This window comes from Antedon bifida, chromosome 10 (genome assembly GCF_963402885.1).
Source record: "Antedon bifida chromosome 10, ecAntBifi1.1, whole genome shotgun sequence".
NCBI lineage: Eukaryota > Metazoa > Echinodermata > Crinoidea > Comatulida > Antedonidae > Antedon > Antedon bifida.
Window position 1 is genome coordinate 6725564 of NC_136235.1, and position 23988 is coordinate 6749551.

Below are 23988 nucleotides of genomic sequence, written 5' to 3' on the forward strand. Positions count from 1 at the left end.
TAATCTCTGTCTATACTATCAAACTTATGTGACAAAAAACATGTTTGTGCTCAAATATGGACATGATGATGTCATATCACTACCGTATTTGGGCATATCAGTACCACTTTTTGTCAAACTAGTTTAATAGTGTAGACGGAGCTTTAGTGTATGATCTCTCAATAGATCAATCACTTGTGCAAAATACAACTCAGTTAACTTTATTTATATTTCAATTTAAAAAAATATATATACAATATTGGAAAGTTAAGTTTCTATATTTTAAAAAACAACACAACACAATCGTTGAAAAATAATAAAAACTATATGGAATTATTATTTTTATATGTAAAAATTGATTATGAAATAATTAATTGGTATTACTTTATAATTGTTTCTTTCTGACCACTTAACTTATCAATGGTTTATTTTCTTCAATTCAATACAAACAAACATTACATTTAAAAAACCTAAAAATGATGTTAGTACCAATGTCCCCATCCATTTTCATTTTTGTTCTTCAGCCAATGGTAGAAGCTACATTTAACCTGTTTTTATTGTGGTAGTACATACAAATAACAATTATTATAAAAATAAAAATCACTGCTATTCCTGATCCTGCCAGGAATAACAAACCATTCAGGCTACTTAATTGATTTGACGAAATTGGTGAAATTGTCTGTGGTTTAAAAGTGACGACTTTGAAAATATTTAGAAATCGAGTAATGTTTGTAGCTAATCCAGATGGAATACTTGCCTCACATGTGACAGGTTTGTCGTGGTCATTTTCGGTCATTTCAGAAATTTCTAGCATTGTATCATTCATCGATAATCTAAATCGCCCGGATGTTCTTTCAATCGGACGATCACCGTAAAACCAACGTAATGTTGATATGTACGGTTTTCCAATACTATCACACTTTAAGGTAACACTACCACCTATGGCAGCACTTGTTTCTGTCAGTCCCGATCGAAACGCTACACTAGGTGGTAGACTCATTGGAGTGACATTACAGAACATGTCACTATCAACGGATTCACCACTTATACTACATCGGAATACAACTCCGTTGTCGTTATCGTTAAGTGTTATAGTTGTCGAGAGTTCTCTTACTTGTGTATCTTGCCCTAATGAAGTTGGCTCTCCTCGTTTAGTCCAGTTCAAATTCACTGTTGATGCTTTTGAATTTACAATACAATTTAGTTCTGTCTTGCCATTCTGTAATCTTGAAGAACTGCATTGTGGGTATCCGTCCGCTGGGGGAAACAGAACAGTAAGAGTTCCCTTAGTTGATAAGGCAATAACACCATTTTTCTGACGTACCCTACATTGAAAGACTCCAGCGTCAGCTTCAGTTGCGTTTGAAACTCTTAGTGAAAAATCACCCTCAGACGTTTTACCAACAATTTTGTAAGTTTCTCTGGTTTGTGTTATCGTTGCCAATGAATACGTCCGTTTTACTCCAATGCGATCAGTGTGAATCCAACGAACGTTTACATCTGAATGCGACAATGATTTTAAAATACAATCGAAACGTTCAGTCGTTTTTCCAGCAAAAACTTCACTGTCCACCGGTTCCTTCATAAAAACTACTTCTGTACTTGATGGTACTAAAAGAAGTAACATAAGAAGTAACATAATCATTGCAATATTATTGTACCAGTATAACATTAATCTCAATTATAGTTCAGACTAAAATACCTGGTGGTTATCTCTTATTATTGTCTCTATCTGTTTATCCCCAAGAATTAAAATAGTGGGATTGGTTTCCGAAAATAAGTGTAACTTCCGTCTAACAGAATGTGAAGTTAGCGACTTAGTTCCTATATTCTAGTTTCTTAAAAATAAAAAAAAAATTAAAATGAGTATGCCACGTTTTAAATTCCTAAAACCGAACTGAAGTGAAACAGTTGTTGTAATATTATGTTTATGTTATTTTCAAAAAAGAGTATGTTGTTTTCAGTTGGTGACCACAAAGATTCACAATTTGGCCATCTTCCCAAAAACGAAAAGTGGTTGAGAATAATTGGAATCCTAATTTGAATTTCTTCCAGAATGTAATGGATTCATTAGGTGTTTGAATTTGGTAAAGAATAGGTCTTGTAGTTTTGATGTAGGCCTACAGCCTAAAATAATTATATATAAAAACAAGGCCATATAGATGGCTGCAGTCGCGTGCTCAAGTTAGTGTTTACCGACCAACCGACCGACATTATATTGAGCTGTAGAGTCGCGTTGCACGCGACTAAAAAGTAAAAACAGAATTATATAAAACAGAATTATATATTTGAGAGAAAGTTTTAATTTTTTAGAAAGGTAGCTCTAATTTATTTATATAACTATTTATATTTCAATGTTTAGGGGCTGAACTTGATTAGTTTTAACTATTTTTTAGCCCTTCCCTTGATATAATTATTATTTTTTGTATGTTACAATGTTTATAATTTCTATTTATGGGTAAATAGAAAGAGGAAGAAGGTAGTTTTGTATAAACAACCAAAAACAATGAAAGACTGATTTTTTTTTTTACGGAAAATAATAGTTTAATAAATAGTTTAAATAACAGTATTTAATTACATTGCCTTGTTTTTTTTTTTTATTTTTAGACAAAAATGTAGGAATTTTAACATTTTTCGTCGTTAGTTGGTTAAACAAGGCCATATACTGTACATGGCTGGCCCATTAATCATGTTATGCTTAAATTGAAAATGTTCTCATGAGTTGTTTTTAATAAAAAGTGAGCATTATAATAGAACAACAGTGAATGAACAAAGGTGCGAAGTTTCTTTGAAATGCAACAATTAGAATACCCTCTACTAAGGCGTAAACTTAAACGCCCTGTTTTTTTATTTTATTTGTACTTGTCATTTCCTTTTAGCTTTAAAAGCATTTTTCTCAAAACACTGATTGTAACGACCAAAAACTTATATCTCTGGAAGGAAACATGGTATCAAGATATTGTTTTCAGCATTTTAATTCGTTAGATTTTGTAGTGTCAGTATTTTTTTGAAAACTTATGTCTGATTTCGTGAGTGTGAACAACATCAGCATTCAACATTCTCGAATCTGATGCCACCTATCCTATTATTTTTCGTATCTTCCGCCCTCTATTCTCCCATATTGCTCCAATGAAATTTATAATACTTTTAAATTACATGATTGATTTGTGTACTACATATTTAAATATACAGTACTTTTTACTTTAATTTGTACTTTAATTTCAGTATTGTTTTTTGTTTTTTTTTTCCTTTTTAATCACTTGTACTTTCATTTATATTGTAGTCAATTAAGTGTTTACTATTATTTGTGTACTATTATATTAATTTATTATTTTGTTGCACATCCCTTGTGGATTGTGCCTCTATTAAAAAAGAGATACAATAAAGTTATTATTATTATTAGTACCCTGTATCACTAAACCCCAACTCCAAATTTGCTGATCAATTCTGAATCACATTAACAATTACAAATGTATTATATCCAAAAAATAGGCAAAATCTTAGGCATATCCTTATTTTCAGCTTCGTATTATAATTAAATTTACAAATAATACTTTATTTTTATATTATGCCACAGTAATTATTAAATCCCACTTCGATTGTTTATAACACACATCCTGGGAACATCATTAATTTGTAATTAATGGGAAGAGGAGAAGTGGATTAAGTGGGCTTTGTTTCATTAGGGCTAAAATTCCTTTGATATGAGATTGTGAGTTTTTTTATTAGTTTTACCAGGGTATTGGAGCCTGGATATGTAAGTTTACTTATATTATGTGACCTAGCACTGTCTGGATATTACCAACAGTAGTTTATCCCTTCATGTTGCCCTATTAATATGGTCAATCACCTTATACATTGTTAAATGGACAATTTGTCGGCAGAAACTGGAAACGATGACATCATTAAGTATCCTCTTCACACTGTTTAAATGGCTATTAAAAGATTAACCTGACCTTGGAACAACTTGCAGTTGAAATTGTGAAGAAAGTATTGCTTACTGTATTTTTTTTTTAATATAGTTAAAAAATGTTATATTCTAATCCTAAAATTGCTTTTTAACTGATTTCGTTCTTGTGGTTTTGCAAGCAAGTCTCCGGCATTTCCTAAGATGAAAGTTTCTTTATAGTAATGCCCATTATTGTGCAAAGTTCACGTTTATTTGGAACATCACGCTTTTCTTAGGCCTACATTAATAATTAATCATTTTTAGTTTCATTTCAATTACATGCAATATTCAATTAAATAATGAAAGCACTTAGAAAGAAGGAATAACATGTTATGATGTAACGCTTTAGAATTAGCATATGTTTATTTTAAACAGCTCTAGAACTATAGTTACACACGAAGGATGGTTCCGATCCCTTTCACTCACAAACTAGTACAAGTTAATGGTCGAAGCGTCTATGGAAATAGAAAGCTTGAGTTCGAAGCTTGGTCGTGGCGGTAAAACTTTGTTCCTGTGTTAGATTTATTAGTCGCGTGGACGCGACTCAATAGTTCACTATGTCGGTCGGTCGGTTTGTCGGTCTGTCGGTCTGTCTGTCGGTCCGGTATCACTATGCGTTTTATCGCTTTTCTGTACTTTTTGAACTGTTTTGATGTACAGAAAAGTTTAAAGTACATTACTTTTTGAAAGTTCATTTTTTTCTGAGAGCACGCGACTTATGGCTGTTGGCCTTGTTTATTACAATTTCACTAAAAAAAAGCCTTATTAGTCCTACTATTTTCGATTAATTCAATTCAAGTTAACATTTATTTCTTTCAAAACAAAATAACAATAAAAAAGAACATTTCTTTTAATTTACAAATATTTTTTTAAATAAGCAGTCTTAAAAAAGAAGTGTCTTTCCTAAAAAATGGTAATATATTTCTTTGAGTTTTGAAAGTGGCAAAGTCCCAAAAAGTAAAATCAAAAGGAAAAACCAAGAGAAACTTGTGTTGGGCAAGCCGTAATTGATGATTAAGATCACTTAAGAAACTACGATTAATAAAATCAGACTTTGAATATGCCATATTGTAATTTTAAGAAAGTTATCTCTTCTGTGGAGAAAAAATGTTTTCACTTATAAAGACAAAATAAACTTTTAAATTCTCAACCAAAAATTCATTGGCTTGCAGCTATTTTTTGCTTAAAATTACAGGTACATCTTTTTTTCGTTTGGTCAAAGTGAATAACTATTATGTTTAAATGGCATATCCAACAACAAACACATTTTTCAGGGTGACAATATATCTTTAATTATTGTTGATAGTATTATTTATTGGATAAATGAAAGAATTGCTCATATTTATATTTTGTTGCTGAAAAGTAGAGCCATCAGATGGTTAGATATTATACCTATTTTCTAATCTGTTCAATAGGAAACATTAGATTCTCACAAACAGAAATGTTGGTCATATTTATAATATATGTTATTAAATATTAATATCATGATGACAAGAATTACAATCATACTATTGTTTTCAACTTTACTTCGAGCTTATGAGCAATTTACTATAATGAATTACATTTTATTTTCAACCAGTCAGCAGTGTGAACAGTGATCACAAGCTGGTGCCTTCTTATTACCGCTTCCTAGCATGGTCAGTGTACTAATGCGCAGCTTACGAGTTGATCGTGTGTTAACCAGATTTCATGGTCAACGGCATACAATCAACAGGTGAACAGTGTTTGTAAAGGAAGCATAATACAATCGTATACATCAAAGTAAAGCTTTAAAAACGATATGTGAACAGGTTAGAATTTTATAATTTTGTATTCATTAGTAAGAAAATATTATTACGGAATTCAAACTATGAAGCAAAATATAGTTTGTAAATGTGGTAGTAGAGTATAGGCATATAGTAATGCATTGCTATAAACCATGGACTTGTTATAGGTCCACGTTATAACCACATGCCCTTTCAATGACATTTGTTTGTATTATAATAGGGCAAATTTTGCATTTCATTATGTAGTTACGAGGGATCTATAGGCTTACAATAGTATTCAGCAGTTTTCCACTGTCCCATTCTTGCAGAATTATTTGTAAATACACAAATGTCATGTTGGTTTTGTTCAATAACTGTAAGTCAACGTTAACAAAAAGGTTAACGATGCAGTTATTTAGGCATATCGTCTTTGTGTTAACTTTTTGAACTTCTTTTGTAACTGTAGTAGGCCTATAGCAAAATATAAGAAGATTAATGAAAAAGGGAGGTAATATGGAATACAGAGTAATTTACAAGATTTAAAAATGTTACTGATGAAGTTGATCAAATTGTAATGACATTTGAAATTAACACAAATGTAATAATACTGAAAATAATATGATGATTTTATGGTGATGACATGAAAGCTGATAGTAATGTGAACAAAAGTGGTGTTTACGTCATATTGTCACTTAACATTATGTAGTTTAAGTTTGATAGTCTATACTGAAGATATGGTAGTAATGTATAATGATATGCCTGCTATGTTTAATGGCTTGTAGATTCCTGATAGGTCCAATGTTTGGTTGCTAAAGTACATTGATATTTACCTGGTAGATGATTGGTTCAGTAGGTCTATGTTGACTATATGGTAAATGTTGATAAGCAGAATGCTGGTCGGTAATGTTGGTTAGTTTGTGTTAATCAGCGTTTGATCCACTGTTTTATTACTGGAAACTGTAATATAATATTTATTACTGTCATCATTTTGTACTGTAGAAATCATCTGGCCTATAATTCCACTTGATAAAGGGCTTGCCAAGGACTTCCGTGGTATTCTATACAAACCACAATTAAACTGCAGAATTCAATGCATTTAACACAGGGAAATGTAAGATTCAGCTGTGATATAACACAAATGTATAACAAAACACATTTTGCATAGTTCATTTAAGGTTAACTTAACTGAAGGATGTTAGCTGAAAAAATTACACATTCAATCAAGAATATGCTTACATTATCTTCTGTATTCCACAATTTCCCATCATAATAATATAGAATAAATAATTAATATATAATTAAATAGAATATTTGGTTAAATGGATATCAATAAATTCACTTATTTCATTCCTTCAATTATTTGTCAATAACATGTACAAGTTTACGCAATATAGAGTACTAGAAATGGTATAATAATTTAATAAACTAAACTTTAGGCATATATGCAAGACAAAAGAATAACAATCGCCAGTAAAACCAACTAGAAAAATGTACTCTTCCATTAAACCCAAAAGAGTGTATTTTTGTATCACCCAATATCAGCTGATAACCTCTATAACGCACACTAAATCACCTTCAGTGTATCATTCTTTCTTTCTTTTTCTTTATTTATTTCCATGCACAAAATCATAAGTATACATAAATAATCATAGTACAAAACAAAAGAATCATCATTTTGATTCTAGCAACACAGAGTAATGTGTAAACTTTGATTCGTGTCGTGTTGGTGAACTTTCAAAATGACAACTTACTGGTGGTTATAATAGTTTTGATCAGTTTCTAGTATTTTTGTATTTATTAATACAACATTGATGTAGTGATAGTCACCTTCAGATAACCTAAGTTTCAAGACGTACCATCGAGTTTCTTTGTGAAATTCTTTCTTTTTCTCCTTTGTGTCGTAACCACCACTTTTATTCATTCAATACGTATTATCAAAAATGAAGTTCACAAATTTAAAAGTTAAAAATGTGGGCGTTCGGAACTGCAAAAGTCAGACTTTAAGTTTGACCGACGTCAATACTAAATAATATATTAACAAATAAATAAATAAAAAATAAATAATTTACGAAACAATAAATATAGAGAATTATTAAATAAACAAATAATGAAAGGTAGCAAATTATCATCATAATTAGGCTTATATTCCTAAAATCATAACCTTAAAATGTACACAGGCCTTTTAGGTTCCTTCAGGATGTTATAATGACCATGGTCGCCCCCGCTTTGTTTCCTTAACCATAGCTGCCTTACAACAGTAATACCTTCTGATAATAGTAGCATATCCCTGTAATTATGTATAATTTAATTATAATTTTGAAGGTTTATTTTAATTATAAGTCAATTAAGATAATTTATCTTTTAAAAAATTACAAGGCCACTGTGTCCTCAAAACCAATTATAAATATTATATGATTATTTTTCTTTTTAATTGTGGAAGATATGCAGTCGATTATGTTATATTATAATACAGTAGGCCAGACGTTATGAGTTGAAATTATTATTAAATTATTATTAAAAAAACAACAACTTGTACAATCATTTTATTCATAGTCTGTTCTATTGTATTGAATATTATTTTTATTATGAAAACATTTATTGAGTGAGAGTGAGACTCAAACCTGGATCTTCATGTGTTATGATACATGGATAATTTGTAGGCCTGTAGTCTAGATTTTCTGCCTGTTAACGTTTTCTACAATAACCAAGAGCATTTTAATATCACTATTGCTATTAGTTTGATTTGATAACATTTATAAGATATATCTTATTCAGATCTGAAACATATCACAAGTACTAGTCCCATTCATCACAACCACAACCATCATGATGTGTATGCCTAGGCGCGCTTGCATTTAATAATCAACAACATTTGTATATTAATGATATTATTTAACCATTATTCTCTTCTCATGCATGACCATGCTATCCTAATTGTTATAATATACACTTCGCATTTTTAACCTAATTAACTCATAGTTGTGGGGTGGTTCATCCTATTTCATTCTATCTCCATTTAGTTGAATTGCAATGTACGTCGTGTCATGTGAGTACCTGACATATAACACACACTCGGAAGTTTTCTGCCCAATTAGTGTCCGTTGTGCATAATCTGAATGATGCTTCTTGATTTTAAAGAATGCAATTAGTGATAGAACATTTTGTATAAAGGAAGTATATTCGTATTCCACTATGACCTGGGTGCAGAATCTAGTCAATTCATTTAAACTTCACGGTTAGTAACTTATATTTATATAATGCATGACTTGTGATTTTAGGCCTATGGGTTTTTTTCTTTGTATCATGTTCGGTTTTCTCTTGTATATTTTTACTGTGATTTTATTGTTTCTTTATAGTTATTTTCTCCTATTTGAAGATAGTGTTGACAGAGCTTTAGAGTAATGAACTCTCAAACGAGTTTGACAAAAAAAAAGTGTGATGTGCACATAACACTTTTTTGTCAAACTAGTTTGATAGTTCACTACTCTAAAGCTCTGTCAACACTATCTTCAAAAGGGAGAAAATGTAGCTCATGTGCACATTAAATAACCTAGTAGGCCTACATCTTTTGAGACGAGTAGGGGGTTACCCCGGTGTATTAGTACATCAGCCACTGATCATAACTGGGCCCTCTTAGAGACCAGTCTTTGAATGAAGAGCTCGCCCAGTATAAATGAATAATAACAAACAAACAGTAGTTAAACATTTATTGTTCGAGGAAGGTCATGGGGCATTACGTTTACTGGATCATATTTGTGGAATCATTAGATACCATCAACAGGAAAAGAAATCTAATAATCCAGCTGATATCAACATACATATACTTAGCCTACATATCATGTGCTATATGTTTTTTTTTTTTTAACCATATTTAATGAGGGTGATCCATCCAGCTATTGCTGATCATTAGGGACCCTCAGAGGTTCACAAGACAAACATATACACAAGATGCTTTACATAAACAAAGTTTGGGAGTGGAGTAATTTGGTCCTTAGAAAAAATCCTGACATGTGATGGGACTTGAACCCAGGACCCTTGGAGTGGTAGCCAAGCATCATAACCACCAAGCCACAACTCCACTCCATGTATGTATTTTGTCTATTGTTATATGATTGTTTTGTATTGAGTATCGTAATTTTAATTGAATGAAAGAATCATCATCATAATACTAATTAGTTCTCTCCAATGAGAGATTTATTCAGTTAGGTATATCCTTTACACAATTTAATATTATCTTTAATGAGGTTCTGTAAATATTCAAAATGAATATTTAAGTTAGATTTAGGCCTAACCTTGTAGCATACTTCTCCGATCTAACACCTATATGACATGCATCAGCTGAAAACCGGAAGTGACTATCCCCAACAGCTAAACCCCTTCCTAAAAATAGCCTTATATACTTGTTGCACAGACAGACAAACTTCGTCGTCAGCCAACCCTGAAAATAATGGTTAAATCTTCTAAAGTGAGTTTTTCTGCGGGTATATTTGATGTTACGGGAAGTGTGCAGTGAATGACGTATTATAGTATCGATAAGGGATGTTATTAGGTTACTGTATGTTGTAAGTATGATACTTTCGTAAGTTTTGTCTAGGTTCTTTATCATGATAATTATAAATAAGTAAGGTTTGTCGTGCATGTGATTATTATACTGTCAACAAGAACAAAAGCAAAATTGAGAGTGTCTTAACGTTTGACTGCTGCAACCTTCTTTAGGAGTGAGGACATGTTCAACTTGACTTTATATAATATTTCCTTGTTACATACTGTATCATAACCCTAATTTACTAGTGTGTATTCACCATTAAAGCTTTAAACAATATTACTATATATTTCTATATAATTATTGTATACTTAGGCTTCTGTTTGTTTGGAGTAACATCCACCAAATGTATTCAAAATGTGTTCCTCACTACACTCAGTTTACTTTTATTTTTAAATGGTGTAGTATAATTGTCTTTAGGTAATATTCCTTCCAGTACCGTATAGACGTAGCCTACTTTCTTAGAAACGTATTTCTTTCTCGTTCAAATACAACAACATGAACTTGTAAACTAATATGTTCTTACTGTTAGTGTATTCAATATCTTAGCAAAACTACCGTCGGTGAATATTGGTTTCTAAAGATTGGGTTTGGTCTGTTTAAGTGATCTATTGTTTTGTTTGATAAGAGCGTTTTATTTGCTTTCATTATTCATAATCTGAATGCTATTAATATTTATTGTTGTGAGTTGCGTGCAAGGACATTTATAATAATCAAAAACAAAATCGTGGTTTAAATAATAGGCCTAATCGTAGATTACAAAGAGGAAGATGGATAACATAAAATGTTTACGAACAGGTATACCCTGAGACACCGGGACGCAAAACACCAAATCCAATTCAGGCAGAAGATATGGAAAGTATGGACAACCCGTCATGGCACTTTTTTCTAGTTTCACCTCTCTAAGATGTGCCATTCCCCATGCCCAAACTAGCATACGTCCTAGGCCTGAAAACAAATTATCTAATGACATAAAAAGTAATCTCTTTTTTTGCTTCAATACCGTACTTGTTTAAATTGTACATTACCAACGATTTATATTTATGGCCAGATATGTGAATGATTGAAATAAACGCAACGACGTAACGCAACGTAGGGAGTTTGACCAATCACAAGCGATGTATTATTCAAACTGTCTCTTGTCATTGGTCAACTGGCTTGCGTTGTGTCTACGTCTTTGCGTTGCGTCCTAGTGGGAACCAAGCTTTACAGAGGCTGATTTAGCTAACTGCCAACATGTAACATAGTTAATGATATAAATTATACTTCTCTTCACTTATCTCTTGACATTGAAAATCATATCAACTCGGCACATTTTTTTTATTTTCATGCCAAACAATAATCTTAATAAAGTACTTTATTATATCTATTGAACCAAATATCCAGGAATCGTTCTATTTTAAAAAAGATGAATCATGTCTGGCAATTAAAGATATACGTCATTATATTTGTTTTTTCTGTGCCGTTGATCAAAACTATTAGACCACAGAACAATTGCTCTTGTTTTATCAACACATTCAGCTTTTTTTAAAATTTAAAGTGAATTATATGTAGCTTTTCTAAATCTCAGTTCAGTATACTTGTTTCCTACAAGGAGTAAAGAATGATTGATGGACAATTCATCAGTCCACTGGTATTTGAGTTTATACTGCAATGTGCAAAAAGTAGCCTACGCTGCGAAATTCGTATTAGATGCTATTAAGAAAGCAAATATTATTATTATCGTGTGGACCTAATCAAGAGTCCCCTTGATAGGGGGCTGGTTTTTAGTGTTAAACATAATATATTTCCCCTCGATCTTGTCACTGGTAAGTATCCCGTTAATCTATAGGGGTGTCCCTAGAAAACTGAATGCTGTATAAAAACGAATACTGCAAAAACAGGAAGTCGATTTTTAATTATTCATTTGTTTGCAAATTGTTGTGTTTTACAATAATTATTTTACGATGGTGTATAATTTCAGTTACAAAACGAACGTTTTCTGTAGGCCTCTTAAAAACTGTCTCTTGCGAGGTCGAAGTAGCTTACACTGAATCATTAGGCACAATGTGCATTCAATTTTACTTCATCGTGCCAAATTGAACCCTGGCGATATCACCTCGTCAAACGGAGAATTATGACACACGCTTAGGATAATTTTTGATAACGAAGAACTTATCGGCTGGTTTTTTTTTAGTTTGGTCTAAGAATATTAGGTTATTGTTTTAAACAATGCTTCAAACCAAGAAAGAAATTCAATGCTATTAGATGACAGTAATGATGGTAAATATGGAAAAAATATATGTAGGCCTATGAATGAGAGTAAAGAAAGGTGAATTTTACATAAGACCAATGACGTAGCGTCCCGTCTGAAGGACGTGGCATTATACATGGATAGTCCTTGCATCGACAGGTTCCAAACGTAACGCGCCCTCATTACTTTACGCATATTACGTGCACGTATTTCGTTTACATTTAGGTTATTTAGTTGCAGGTGATTTGTTAATAATCCATTTAACTTAGACTAAGATCGCTTTTCTAAATAAATGTCGTAAAGAATGGATAATAATAAAGGTTAATTAAGTTTATGTTATGCTTGTCTGATATCGTACGTAAATATTGAAAACCTTAACAATCAACGAGCCAGACAAGAGAAACTATTTAATGATATTGTGTCTAGAATTAATTAAAACAGAATAATATCATTATTTAATATAAGACCTATTTATATTAAAGGCTAACTAAAGTTCATTTTGGGCCCATTATTGAAACACCCATTTCTTTCCATTGTGTTTAGTTCAATTTTTGCATGATTGTTGAACGTATTCACTAACCATTCTTAATTAGGTTTCCGTCCAACCAAAACCTATCGTTATCACACCCCGACTTGATTTCCGTTTTCAAGTAAATAAAACAAATTCAAAACTATTTTAAAATAGTGATAATTAGGTGAATGATCCCGGCTTAGGATAGGAAAGAATTCATATATTTATTAGAATTTATATTTTTGATACAAACTTAAACACACATCCGTCAGATTTTTAATAATTTAATTGTTGCATGAGTGAAAAATTTAATAAATGATATTTGGTACACCCACTAGAGACGCAGCACGAGGACGTAACGCAACGTAAGGGATTTGACCAATCACAAGCGATGGATTATTCAAACAGTCGCTTGTCATTGTTCAACTCGTCTGCGTTACGTCTACGTGGGCATTAAACGTAAGTATAAAAAGGGGGCTCATGTCATCATATTTTAATGGTACAGTAGATTTGATCATGTGTACGAATAATGTTACACCATGAACTGGCTTAATACCTATTATCGTCTTGTTTCTGACAATGAAAACCTTGAATAATACTAGGCCACTTTTAAAACTTATTTATATAGAACTCAGGTAATAGCATAAGTAACATGACAAATTGACACATTCTATTTGAATGTTTAATACACTAATATGATAATGTAACATAATTATATATCATAATTAATGATAAATGACATGTTTTTGAAAAATTCTTAGTCAGAAAAAAGGCCGAAGGGAATCCAACGTCACGTGACGAATACGTCATCGATGATTCAACCCCGGGGCCACAGTACTTTCCTTTCAAACGTGTATTCTGCTTAGTTTATTATAAATCTCATTTACTATACAGCGCTTTGTAGGCCTGAAGTTGTAAGTATTATTTCCATTTTTATTTGATATGTTGTGTGTATGTTGAATGTGTTGGTGTACTGATTTAGTTAGGTCCTTATAGTGTAAATATAATTGGCTCTGGGGAGAAACTTCCCCCCTCTGGGCCTTACTGTACACATGATTTAACATATGGGTCAACATAATCATAATATTCTTCATAATATATTAGCATTGTTACCTTATTTTTTATTTAAAATAAATAATATTAATAATTGTGAGGATTTTTAGAATTTGAAGTCAATCTCTCCGAAATCATGAATCATTTTTAAACAGTAGGCCTAAATTTAATACGGTACAGAAAACAGAAAAATAGGTTTAATTTGTTCATGTATCAAAAGTTGGTGCAAATAATAATAAGTATATAAATACATAATATTAATTAATAACACTTCCAAAATTGATGATTATGTTTCAACTTTTAGAAAATTAGAAAGGGAAAATATATTTTTGTGACTTTTACCGCTTTACAAACATAATTGTTGGTGACATTTTCATTGCATTGTTTTAATACCTCTCATTGCATTTTTGACTACAAATAAAGTATATCAAGTACAGACGATACTATAATACTGTACTACAATGAGTAATAGACAGTAATTAGTTTCATTTCCAGACGTTCAAAGCGAAGTAGTTTTACCAGCCGCTGTGTTGAATTACTCCCAATGGTTTCGGCATCTGTTGGGTATTTTCAGACCATTTAAATGTCCAAATTTATATTATAAGTTAATATGCCACTAGATTGTCCTGTTTATGCCATAGTTCGTCTGGAAATGAACAAAGGAGGATAGCCTTTTACACGCAGACAATTACGATGAGATTTGCAGCTTTGTGGGCTTGGTTTAATATCAGCTGGTAGAGATATATCACGCCATGGACCGTTGTATTATGTTGTAGGTCTTTTGGTACGTATAGTATTCTGATACTGTTATAGAAGACTATTATAATATCTCTATGGTTATAGTAGGCTACATTATTGTATTGTGTTTGTTGATGTGTTTTGTATGATAATTTTAGTTTGGTAATCACACAGATACACGGAGAGTTCATTGAAATAATATTAATGATATTTTTTTTTTTTTTTTTAATTACTCTTGTGTATTATTTATACATTTTTTTCTTCCATTTTGTAATTTGTGTGTGATTGTGAAATTTAATCAAATAGTAGTTGCGTTGTGTGTACCTTATTTCATCAGACAGTGGGCACTATAACTTGTAGCGGCATTGGGGAATTATTGTTCTCAACAGTTAGGCATATTCCTACACATAGTTACTCAACGTGCACTTGCATACATTATCTAGAATGTTAATAATCTACATGAAATTTTTATGTAAAATGTGTGTTAAAATTAGATATTATCTAAGCTAATCCATTTCCTTTTGGGAGGACGGTTGGTTCAAGGCTGAGCTATGTTGAGTATTTCCGATGATCTGGACTGCTGCAGAAAGTTCATGTCAAATTCTTCTTCGTGTCCACATACTAATACGGGTTAGACATAGTTTGGTACATTCATTTTCATCTCACTTTATGCAATGGCATATATGTATAAACCTGCATAATATAGTGATTATCGGGTAGAGGCACTTTATAATCAGTTTAGGGTTTTCCCTAAGTGGGTGTGTCGCAATTTGCCCCTGCCCTACCCGGCCTGTTTTAAACACGTACCTTCAAAGGTATTACTAACTATTTATTAAAAAATAGATACTAATTAAAAAGCAAAAAAAAAAAATTGCATCATACCTCTGCAATTTCCCCCTGTCCTACCCGCCTGTTTTAAACACGTACCTTCAAAGGTATTACTAACTATTTATTAAAAAATAGATACTAATTAAAAAGCAAAAATACATGCATATAATTGGATAGGTAGACTATTTGTAATAACATTATAATGACAGGCCTACGTTAGAACGAACCAATAAATAAAAATAAATAAAAAGACCTTATAAAAATATAATGACACTATATTTACTTTCTTTCATTTATATTATCGTTTTTCTTTCACCCTCTCATTTTCCTTATTCATAAATGTTAAATGAGAATGAAGATAAAACAGGCTTATAACCACTGCATGTTGTATGAATATATTATCTCCGCCCCTTCACCTCCTCCCCCACCCCCGAAAACATTTTTTCTTACATTTTTGTTGGATATACTATTTTAATGTCACAAGCTATTTACTTTGACCAAAATTGGTTCGGAAAAAAAGTATTTACAAATATTTAACTGTAATTTAAAGAATTTAAAGTTGTCTGTCAAACAATGGTGTTATGGTTACAATTTGGTTAGATTAAAATTACTATTTGAAAGTTTATTATGTAATATTATTTCAAATAAATATAAATAAAATAAAATAAAATAATGAAAATACTATTTTATACCATAAGAATAACTAAAGATAAATGTAACTTATAACAATGCAATACAAATGTTGTAGGCCTAATAAAATTATTGTTTTAAAAAAATGCTTTTTAATGGGTTTGCACTGCATTATGCGAACGCTATAAGAATATACATAATGGTATTCATTTAAATTACATAGCTATATTACTGTACATTTGTCAAATATGTTTGTACATTTTCAGTTTTTGTGTCGGTCATTCGGCCTTTTCGAGATATAAAATAAATATAGACTGTAAAATTAACTTTAAAATGACCGTAGTTCCCATTTATTTTATTATGATAATATTGATATTGAACAATTCATTTGTATTGTTGTTTTAACCGACGTTTCAGGATCATTAATTAATAATTCATTGTTAGCTAAACACGATTGTTACTTGGTGCTAACACTTTCCACACAATTAAACTAACACAATGAGTATATACACCACATGTTCTTGCGTTGTTTTTTTTTATTTAGTTTTTTTTAACTGAATAATCCCGAATCTAATACACCGAATAGATGGATACACATGGTTCACAGAATATTTTGGTCCAGTGTATTATTACTACGTACGATAGGAACTCGTGACAGTCCTTTGATCTTATGTCTGACTGCGACAAATACACACATATACTGTATACTTATACTGTATACTATGTACATATTCTCCCGCGTGGAATTGATCGTGTCACAGCCACAGATAACCCATTTTGATCTCTCCGGAGCTCGACATAATGTTGTCAGATTGCCTTGGTTGAAAAGGAGCCGGTAATGAATGATACATCACAGTTTTGTGATTAACTTAAACTGTTATGTATTCAGAGTGTGTATACAGTAATCAAATAGAAAACAAGGGCGTGTAAAAAATGTTTTAGAACTTAACAATAGGAGGCCAAGTTATTATTATTATTATTATTTCTTTTTATTTCTGACAATTATCATTAGTATTATTACTTTTTTGATTGGTTCAGTGTAGTAGATCGCTACTTATTGGTATTTCAGTGGATCCATCGGAATGTATTCTTCATCTTTAACTTTATTTATTTCCGAATTGCTGATTCTACATCTGTTGATAGATATTGAATAAATAATACAATGCTGATAAAAAATTGTCAACATAAATATCAAATATGGTATACCCATAATTTGTTATTGTATTGGCTATAAAGCTAACAGAATCTAAGGATATCCGCCTAAATTGCGGATATATGATTTCCGCTATTTTTATATGTATAGACCTATGATGTGTATAAAACACCCAGTTCGTTGTGTACGGTAAACGCTAGGCATCTGCAGGCATGACATTTTAGAAACTCAATACATTAATGAATTGGTACAACTTAGTTTATAATATGATCGATTTGTATACGTCCGTAATGCATCGTAGGGTTTCAACCTACAGAGATGTATGAACTCAATTTTCTACCATAACTGAATGTAATATGTTGTTTTTTTTGTCTTCCAGGACGCATGAAATAAGGAACGGCCAAAAACACGACGTCAACGTGGACAGTATAGATTGGACACTTGATTGACCTACACAATGCATTGCTTAACTGTCACAACGTTATACGTTCTTTTATTATATATATTATTTTCATCAAGAACTATTAACTCTTCATTTATTCTGGAGCCTACCGATAAGACTATTGTTAAAGGAGAGACGGTTGTATTGAAATGTTCTGTAACAAGCGACGTTGAGAGGGTCTACTGGTATTACTCGCTTGGGAGGATCGATGGGTGGATTAGTAATAACAATGTTATTCAAAGTTCATTACCTCAATCAAAGCGGAATAGATATTCAATAATTGGAGATACGACCAACAAAGAGTACTTTTTACAAATACGAAACGTATCAGCACAGGATGCTGCTGACTACAAGTGTTTTTTCTATCCGTCTAAGCCAACAGGGCCAAATAAAACACCTGTAGCGTCACTGGTGGTACTTGATCCTCCTAAAACACCACTATGTACACTAGTTTGGCAAAATACTGCAATACCCAACCAGGCTGCTACAATGCGTTGCACCAGCACAGGGACTCCAATCCCTCGAATTGTGTGGCAAAAAAACGGAATTCCTATTGAAGACAACATTCCACGTTCTTCTTTAAACAATTTGGCTTGGAATATTACAGAGAACGAGAGAGGTAGCACCTTTTCATGCGTAGTTACCTATCCTAAAGTTAGCAAACCTCCATCGTGCAGTTTGACTCCTGTACCAATAAAACCTAAAGTTTCCGTTGATCCTGGTGTCCAACCTATGATGTTAAATAAAACTGGGAAGTTTGTATGTGAAGGCAATGACATAGAAGGGCCTCTGAAGTATAAGTGGTGGATAAATGGTCAAGTCCCATCATTACTTTTGACAAAAGACGTTCATTTTCGGATTAAACATAATGGAAAAACACTCAAAATACTTTGGGCTACACAAGTATTAAATAAAGCAGAGATCGTGTGTCGTGTGACAGGTAAAAAAGACCCCAATAAACCTGATGGCAATAATATACATTACGGCCAGACAACTGCATTTGTCATTGAACCTGAAATTGTTCCTACAAACATTTATATTGCTGTAACAGTCGGATCAGGTAATAATGGAACAGGTGGAGAGTATGTAAATGGTGGTGATGATAAGTCAGAATTCGGTAACGATGCTGAAGCAAGGGGAGAAATTGGAGAGAACGATTCATCAACAGGAACTGTAATCGGCATAGTGCTTTCTATGTTCGTGTTATTAGCATTGGTCATTGTTCTTGCAATATTTCTGTACAAACGCAATAATCAAATCAATCAATCTGGAAAACGTCTATCCGCTCATTTCATGCAATTTGTATCAACTAAATCGAACGCGAATGATGAATCAGCCGTTGACACATCTAAACACACTAACGAAACAAATGTGCTTTATGCAAAACCCATTAAGAAAAAGAAAGATAGTAAGCAACTAAAAAAGGATGATGCTGACGACAGTTTAAGTCAGCCTGCTGTCTTACCACGATTAGTATCTAAGAAAAAGGAGAAAGAAATGACAGATGGCACCTCATGTGCTGTAGAAGGATCAACTGATGTTGACACACCGGAAGAAGCAAATGGTGAAACCAGTAAGATTGCGATTGACAGTGGATACATTGATGTTGATCTGTCGGATGAACCAAATGTAGACTGCCAAGCGGATACCAATAAAGAAGATGACATAATTGCGATTGACATTGTATATAAAGAAGAGGAATCCACAGACAATAAAAGTGAATCAAGCAAAAGTGGGAGTCTTTTGCGATCTATATATGCCAAGCTTCCAACAGAAAAATTTAGCTCTTTTTTAAGTGATCTTCGGCCGAAAAAACCGACAAGGACATTTGCTGAAAGTATGCTAAGGCTCCGAACTCATATAGTTCCAAAAAGAAAGAATAAACCAGATAAGGAAGAGGATTCGGTTGAGGAGGAAGAGTTTATAGCCGTTAATGTCGACGATGTTCCAACACAGTCTAAGAACATCGACATTGAAAATGATACACAGGAGAAAAAGATTGACGAGGTTACAAAATCAGAAGCAGAAGTTGCAAAAGTAGAGGAAGAAGAAGAAAAATCAGAGGTCGAAGTTCAAAAAGTTGAAGATGTCAAATCAGAAGTTACTCAAGAGGAGTCTGATGATATTCCTAGCCTTCCGTCTGAGCAAGACACCTTTGATAAACCTGTGATGCGACGTAATCGCAAAACCGCAGTCGATTCATTGAAAAGCGCATCAGCGAAGTCGGACACATCAAGCAGACGAAGTAGTCATACATTAGATAACATACTGGCAAACGTAAAAAGGCGCAGTTTATCACGGAGAATCAGTGGTTTTGATGGTCGTGGATCTACGCCTGATTTACGTGTGTCACGTAGAATTGACAAAAATGACATTGTTCATTTTGTACCACTCGGCAACAAAGGTAATGACATGACAGGAAACGTAGAAGTTGTCAAAAATCGGCAGTCGATAAACTTTGAAAATGAAATGAGTCAGACATTGCTTAAGTCATTCCATGAAGTTGTTCCTAACAGACCACAGACGGTTCATCAACGAGTTATAGAAGATTTTCCATCTTATGAAAACCTTGATGAAAAAGAAAGTTGTGTTAGTGAAAGTTCAGCTTATATGACGGATGATTTTTCAGACGATGAATTTGACACGGAAGAAAGTAAACCTACAGAAAGAGTTGCACCAATGAGAATTATTGATGATATACCTGTTTATGAGAACACTGATCTTAAACCATTAAATGACTCGAAAGAAGATAGTTCTGGTAATGCAGTCAAGTTCGGCGGTAAAGGCAGTACAAAACAATCAAAGCCGACGATGCGTGTTAAACCAACGCCTACCCCGCGTAGCTTTAGAAAACATAACGGATCTAATAGTTCACGTGACAGTAAGGCAGAGGAAAGTTACGAAGATTTAACGAAAAAGAGCACAGCAGAAGATGTAGCCAAAGACATTGATCCAACGACAGGCGAAAGTATTTATGATAATGTTGACTATCAATTGTGATATAAATAAGTAGCCAATAATCGGTACTGTGTCTATATACTTCAGTATTTCAGTTGGGTGGTTCCTTTTGGAAAACAAATGTTATCAAAGAAGTAGGTCTACTATATAATTTTATAAATTTTTGAAAAATTCTGCATGCAATTTAGGCTTACAATGTTTGCAACAAAATATCTGAAATCTTAATTAATCTTAAAAATAAAAAGCGTGCAAAGTAAAACCAAATGTATAGATCAATCAATTTTTCTCAAAATACCATGATCGCATATGTAAAAGCACAAAGCTCATTAATAATGCGGTTTAAATAATTATTACTATTACCCATAAACTACATTATTAATAAAAAACCTTTGTTAGAAAAGCAAATAATAAATGTTTTGTTATTCTTGTATAGACCTATCACCGTAACCTCACTGAATCAGAATATGTTTTGGCCTATATAGTAAAATAATAAAATAAATTAACAATCGTTTAAGTGTATAATACTTTAAAATAAAGTAAATAAGTAAAACCTGCATTTGCAATAGTGTACGTTGATCGTCAATATGTGTATGTACCAGTACATTAAGAGAACTGAAGAAATATTTTTAAATTTTGTCATAATTACATTATTTGCATTATGATTGTATATAATAGTTTTGCCATATATCTGTATACTTTTCCATTTTAAATTTTTTCTAAAACTCTGAAAAGGCGCCTATTGCTGTGGTTGCTTGCGACTAAATGCATGATTCGGTTTTGTAAGAAAAGAGTTGAACTCGATAGTTATTTACTCAATTAAGGGATCATGTTAACATTATTCTTCTACATCTACTGCAGCTGTAACTACACTTTTTACTGCAATAACATTTTTAATTTATTTTAATGTTTGAGGTAGCCATCCTCCCCTCACCCCACCAACAAAAGCTTTAACATGTATAAAAGGTTAAATAGTAGTAAACAAAGTGAGTTACTATAGAAGTTTAATAATTTCGACATGGTCCCTAAAATTTGTGTTGATGTTTTGATTAAGCCATATAATTACGTAATGTCATATAAGTAATGTTATTTCACGTATAATGTTAAATTTCACAATATGTTGTCCGTGGTTGTACCGTGTACGTTATTATTATTATGAAGAAAATGTTTGCCTATGCAAGACAATAGATTTAGTGTTTTTGAAATAGTAATTTTAATTATTGTATTAAAATAGACGTAGGCCTTTTGAATGTAATATTTAAAGGCTAAAATACCCAACAACATTCACTATATCATTTTTATTTTTGGTACAGGACCAACAATATTTACTTTAATTGCCTCGCTTGTGATGATACACGCGAGGAGAAATGAAATCCTGTCACTCGAATGTGAGTCACTCGAGAACCGTTGCCCTCGAGAATATTAATCAATGAAATAGGCTTCGTACAAGAAGCAATAGCAATGCATTTGGTTATTATAAAACAATAGGCCTAATGTTGTAGATTATTACAATATTTAAACGTGTGTTCATTATTTTATTTTGTGACTAATAAGTATATATGTTGGGCAGTATTAATCAAAATGGAATAATGTTAAATGTAATTTTTTAAATAATATTTATTATGTTGTACAAGACTACATATACAGTAATAACGTTTATACTACGGATACTAACGATAGACGATAAAGGTACATTTTCCTACAGAAAAAAAACTATATTTTAAATCCAAAGAAACGAAATCATAATAAATAAAAACAATAAAAATGAAAGCTATTGTTCTTGATGAGCATACATTTTTTGACTTTTGAAAATACTCTTATTTTTTTTAAGACAATAAAATGATTATCCTTCTAAGATGAAATATTCTTCTTTTGTTTTATGTTGAAAAATGTATATATCTATCTATTTTATCGTCGATCGTTATCGTCCTAGTATAAACGGGCCTCTAATGCTATACGAATTGTAATTTGTTTGGGCTGTGCTGCATACTAAACAGGCCTTAATAACTACGTTTAGATTGTAATATATTATTATGAAATAAGTAGATGAAGAAGATGAATGAAAAACAAATGTCATTATTTACGCATGGTTTGTTGCAATATACACTGTATTCATGAACTTGTTTGTAAATAAAATAAAACGAGTATCGGCGTATTATAGGTAACAATACGCGTTGGAAGCCAATTATAAGAATTCAAAAGCACAATGTTTGTAGAAAAAGAATTAATAACATATTTAACGATGTACTATTAGTTTTCTCTTAGTTGTTGCAACTGTAACATACACTATTTTGTTTGTGAATGAATAAGTTTATGTTTGTGTTAATAGGCTCATGTTATGAACAGAGACATCTATGTCTCTGTTATGAATAAAACAATAAATTAAAACACAGAATCCACTTTACGGAGATCCTGATCGTGATTTCAAAGTCATCCTTTGTTTTTTAAGTTTGAAGTAAAAAAAGGTGTAATTTGGGTTGCTTGTGGTCATTTTTTATACATGCCTAAATAAATGTCCGTAGCCAGTGTTTTATGTGGGTTATCTTTTCCACAAAAATGACAATGAGGCTGAGTTATCCGACTGTATGCTATGATTCAGATTCGCAGGGCATGCACCTACCAAGGGAGTCAGTATGAAGCATGTTATCAAGTAAGTTATCATTATGGCTTCCCAACCCAAGTTTTTCAATTGCATTTTTTTATGTGTTAATTTAGAAATAAATAATGTCGGATTTGATTGAAATCAACACATTTTAGATTGGCCTTTGGTTGGTTTAATTGACCTAAACTATGTGCTTTGAGGTTGGGGAGGGAATGTTATCATCATTTTATTATCATTTATAATATAAATAATTATAAATAAAAAAGTAAAACTAGTTTCTTCTAAATTTGAGTTTATTTGGCCTATTAAGGGGGCACCATCGGGACCCAGCAAAATGCTCTAGAGTTAAAACATACATTGCTCCTCATTCGTTTCACGAGAAAGGGTCCACTTAAAAAAATACCCAAAAAGAGAGGTTCTACCACTTTTATTTTGTATGATTTGACAAGGCAACAGATGCATTTGGTAATAACATGATCATATTAAGTGTTGTTACAGGTAGGCCTATACCCGGGCCTATATGCTCACATATTTACGTTTAGATTCAGATGTACTGTAGATTAGTTGAAGGTTATAGCCGAAATTCGAATGGGTGGTGGGGAAACAAAAATGGGGAAACAATACCTA

At 32.1% G+C, this 23988-nt stretch overlaps 3 protein-coding genes across 8 annotated transcripts in view; 1 reads left to right on the plus strand and 2 right to left on the minus strand.

Annotated features, from left to right (window-relative positions):
- LOC144853631 (BLOC-1-related complex subunit 8-like) overlaps positions 1-23988 on the minus strand; it is a 224095-nt gene that overhangs the window by 116968 nt on the left and 83139 nt on the right. The gene's annotated exons all lie outside the window — the stretch shown is intronic.
- On the minus strand, positions 379-1618 carry LOC144854614 (hemicentin-2-like). Its single transcript, XM_078712549.1, has one exon. It carries the CDS (start codon positions 1616-1618, stop codon positions 500-502), a length of 1119 nt encoding a protein of 372 aa, XP_078568675.1. The 3' UTR covers positions 379-499.
- Positions 5463-23988, plus strand: part of LOC144853604 (uncharacterized) — a 69553-nt gene continuing 51027 nt past the window's right edge. Inside the window, exons 1-3 of one of the 6 annotated variants that reach the window (XR_013614394.1) lie at positions 14532-14797; positions 15280-15381; positions 17742-23074. Coding sequence is in view for 1 of the 6 variants with exons in the window: in XM_078711335.1 (XP_078567461.1) it covers positions 17820-20804 (2985 nt within the window). In the remaining 5 variants the exon portion in view is untranslated. Of the gene's footprint in view, positions 5719-10214; positions 10236-14531; positions 14798-15279; positions 15382-17570; positions 17610-17741; positions 23331-23988 lie in introns of those variants that run through there. The other 5 variants (XM_078711335.1, XR_013614395.1, XR_013614398.1 and 2 more) reach the window with 5 other exon arrangements.

Bases quoted from the DNA above. Each gene is read 5' to 3' on its own strand.
- LOC144854614 (XM_078712549.1), bottom strand. From the start codon at position 1,618: ATGTTACTTCTTATGTTACTTCTTTTAGTACCATCAAGTACAGAAGTA.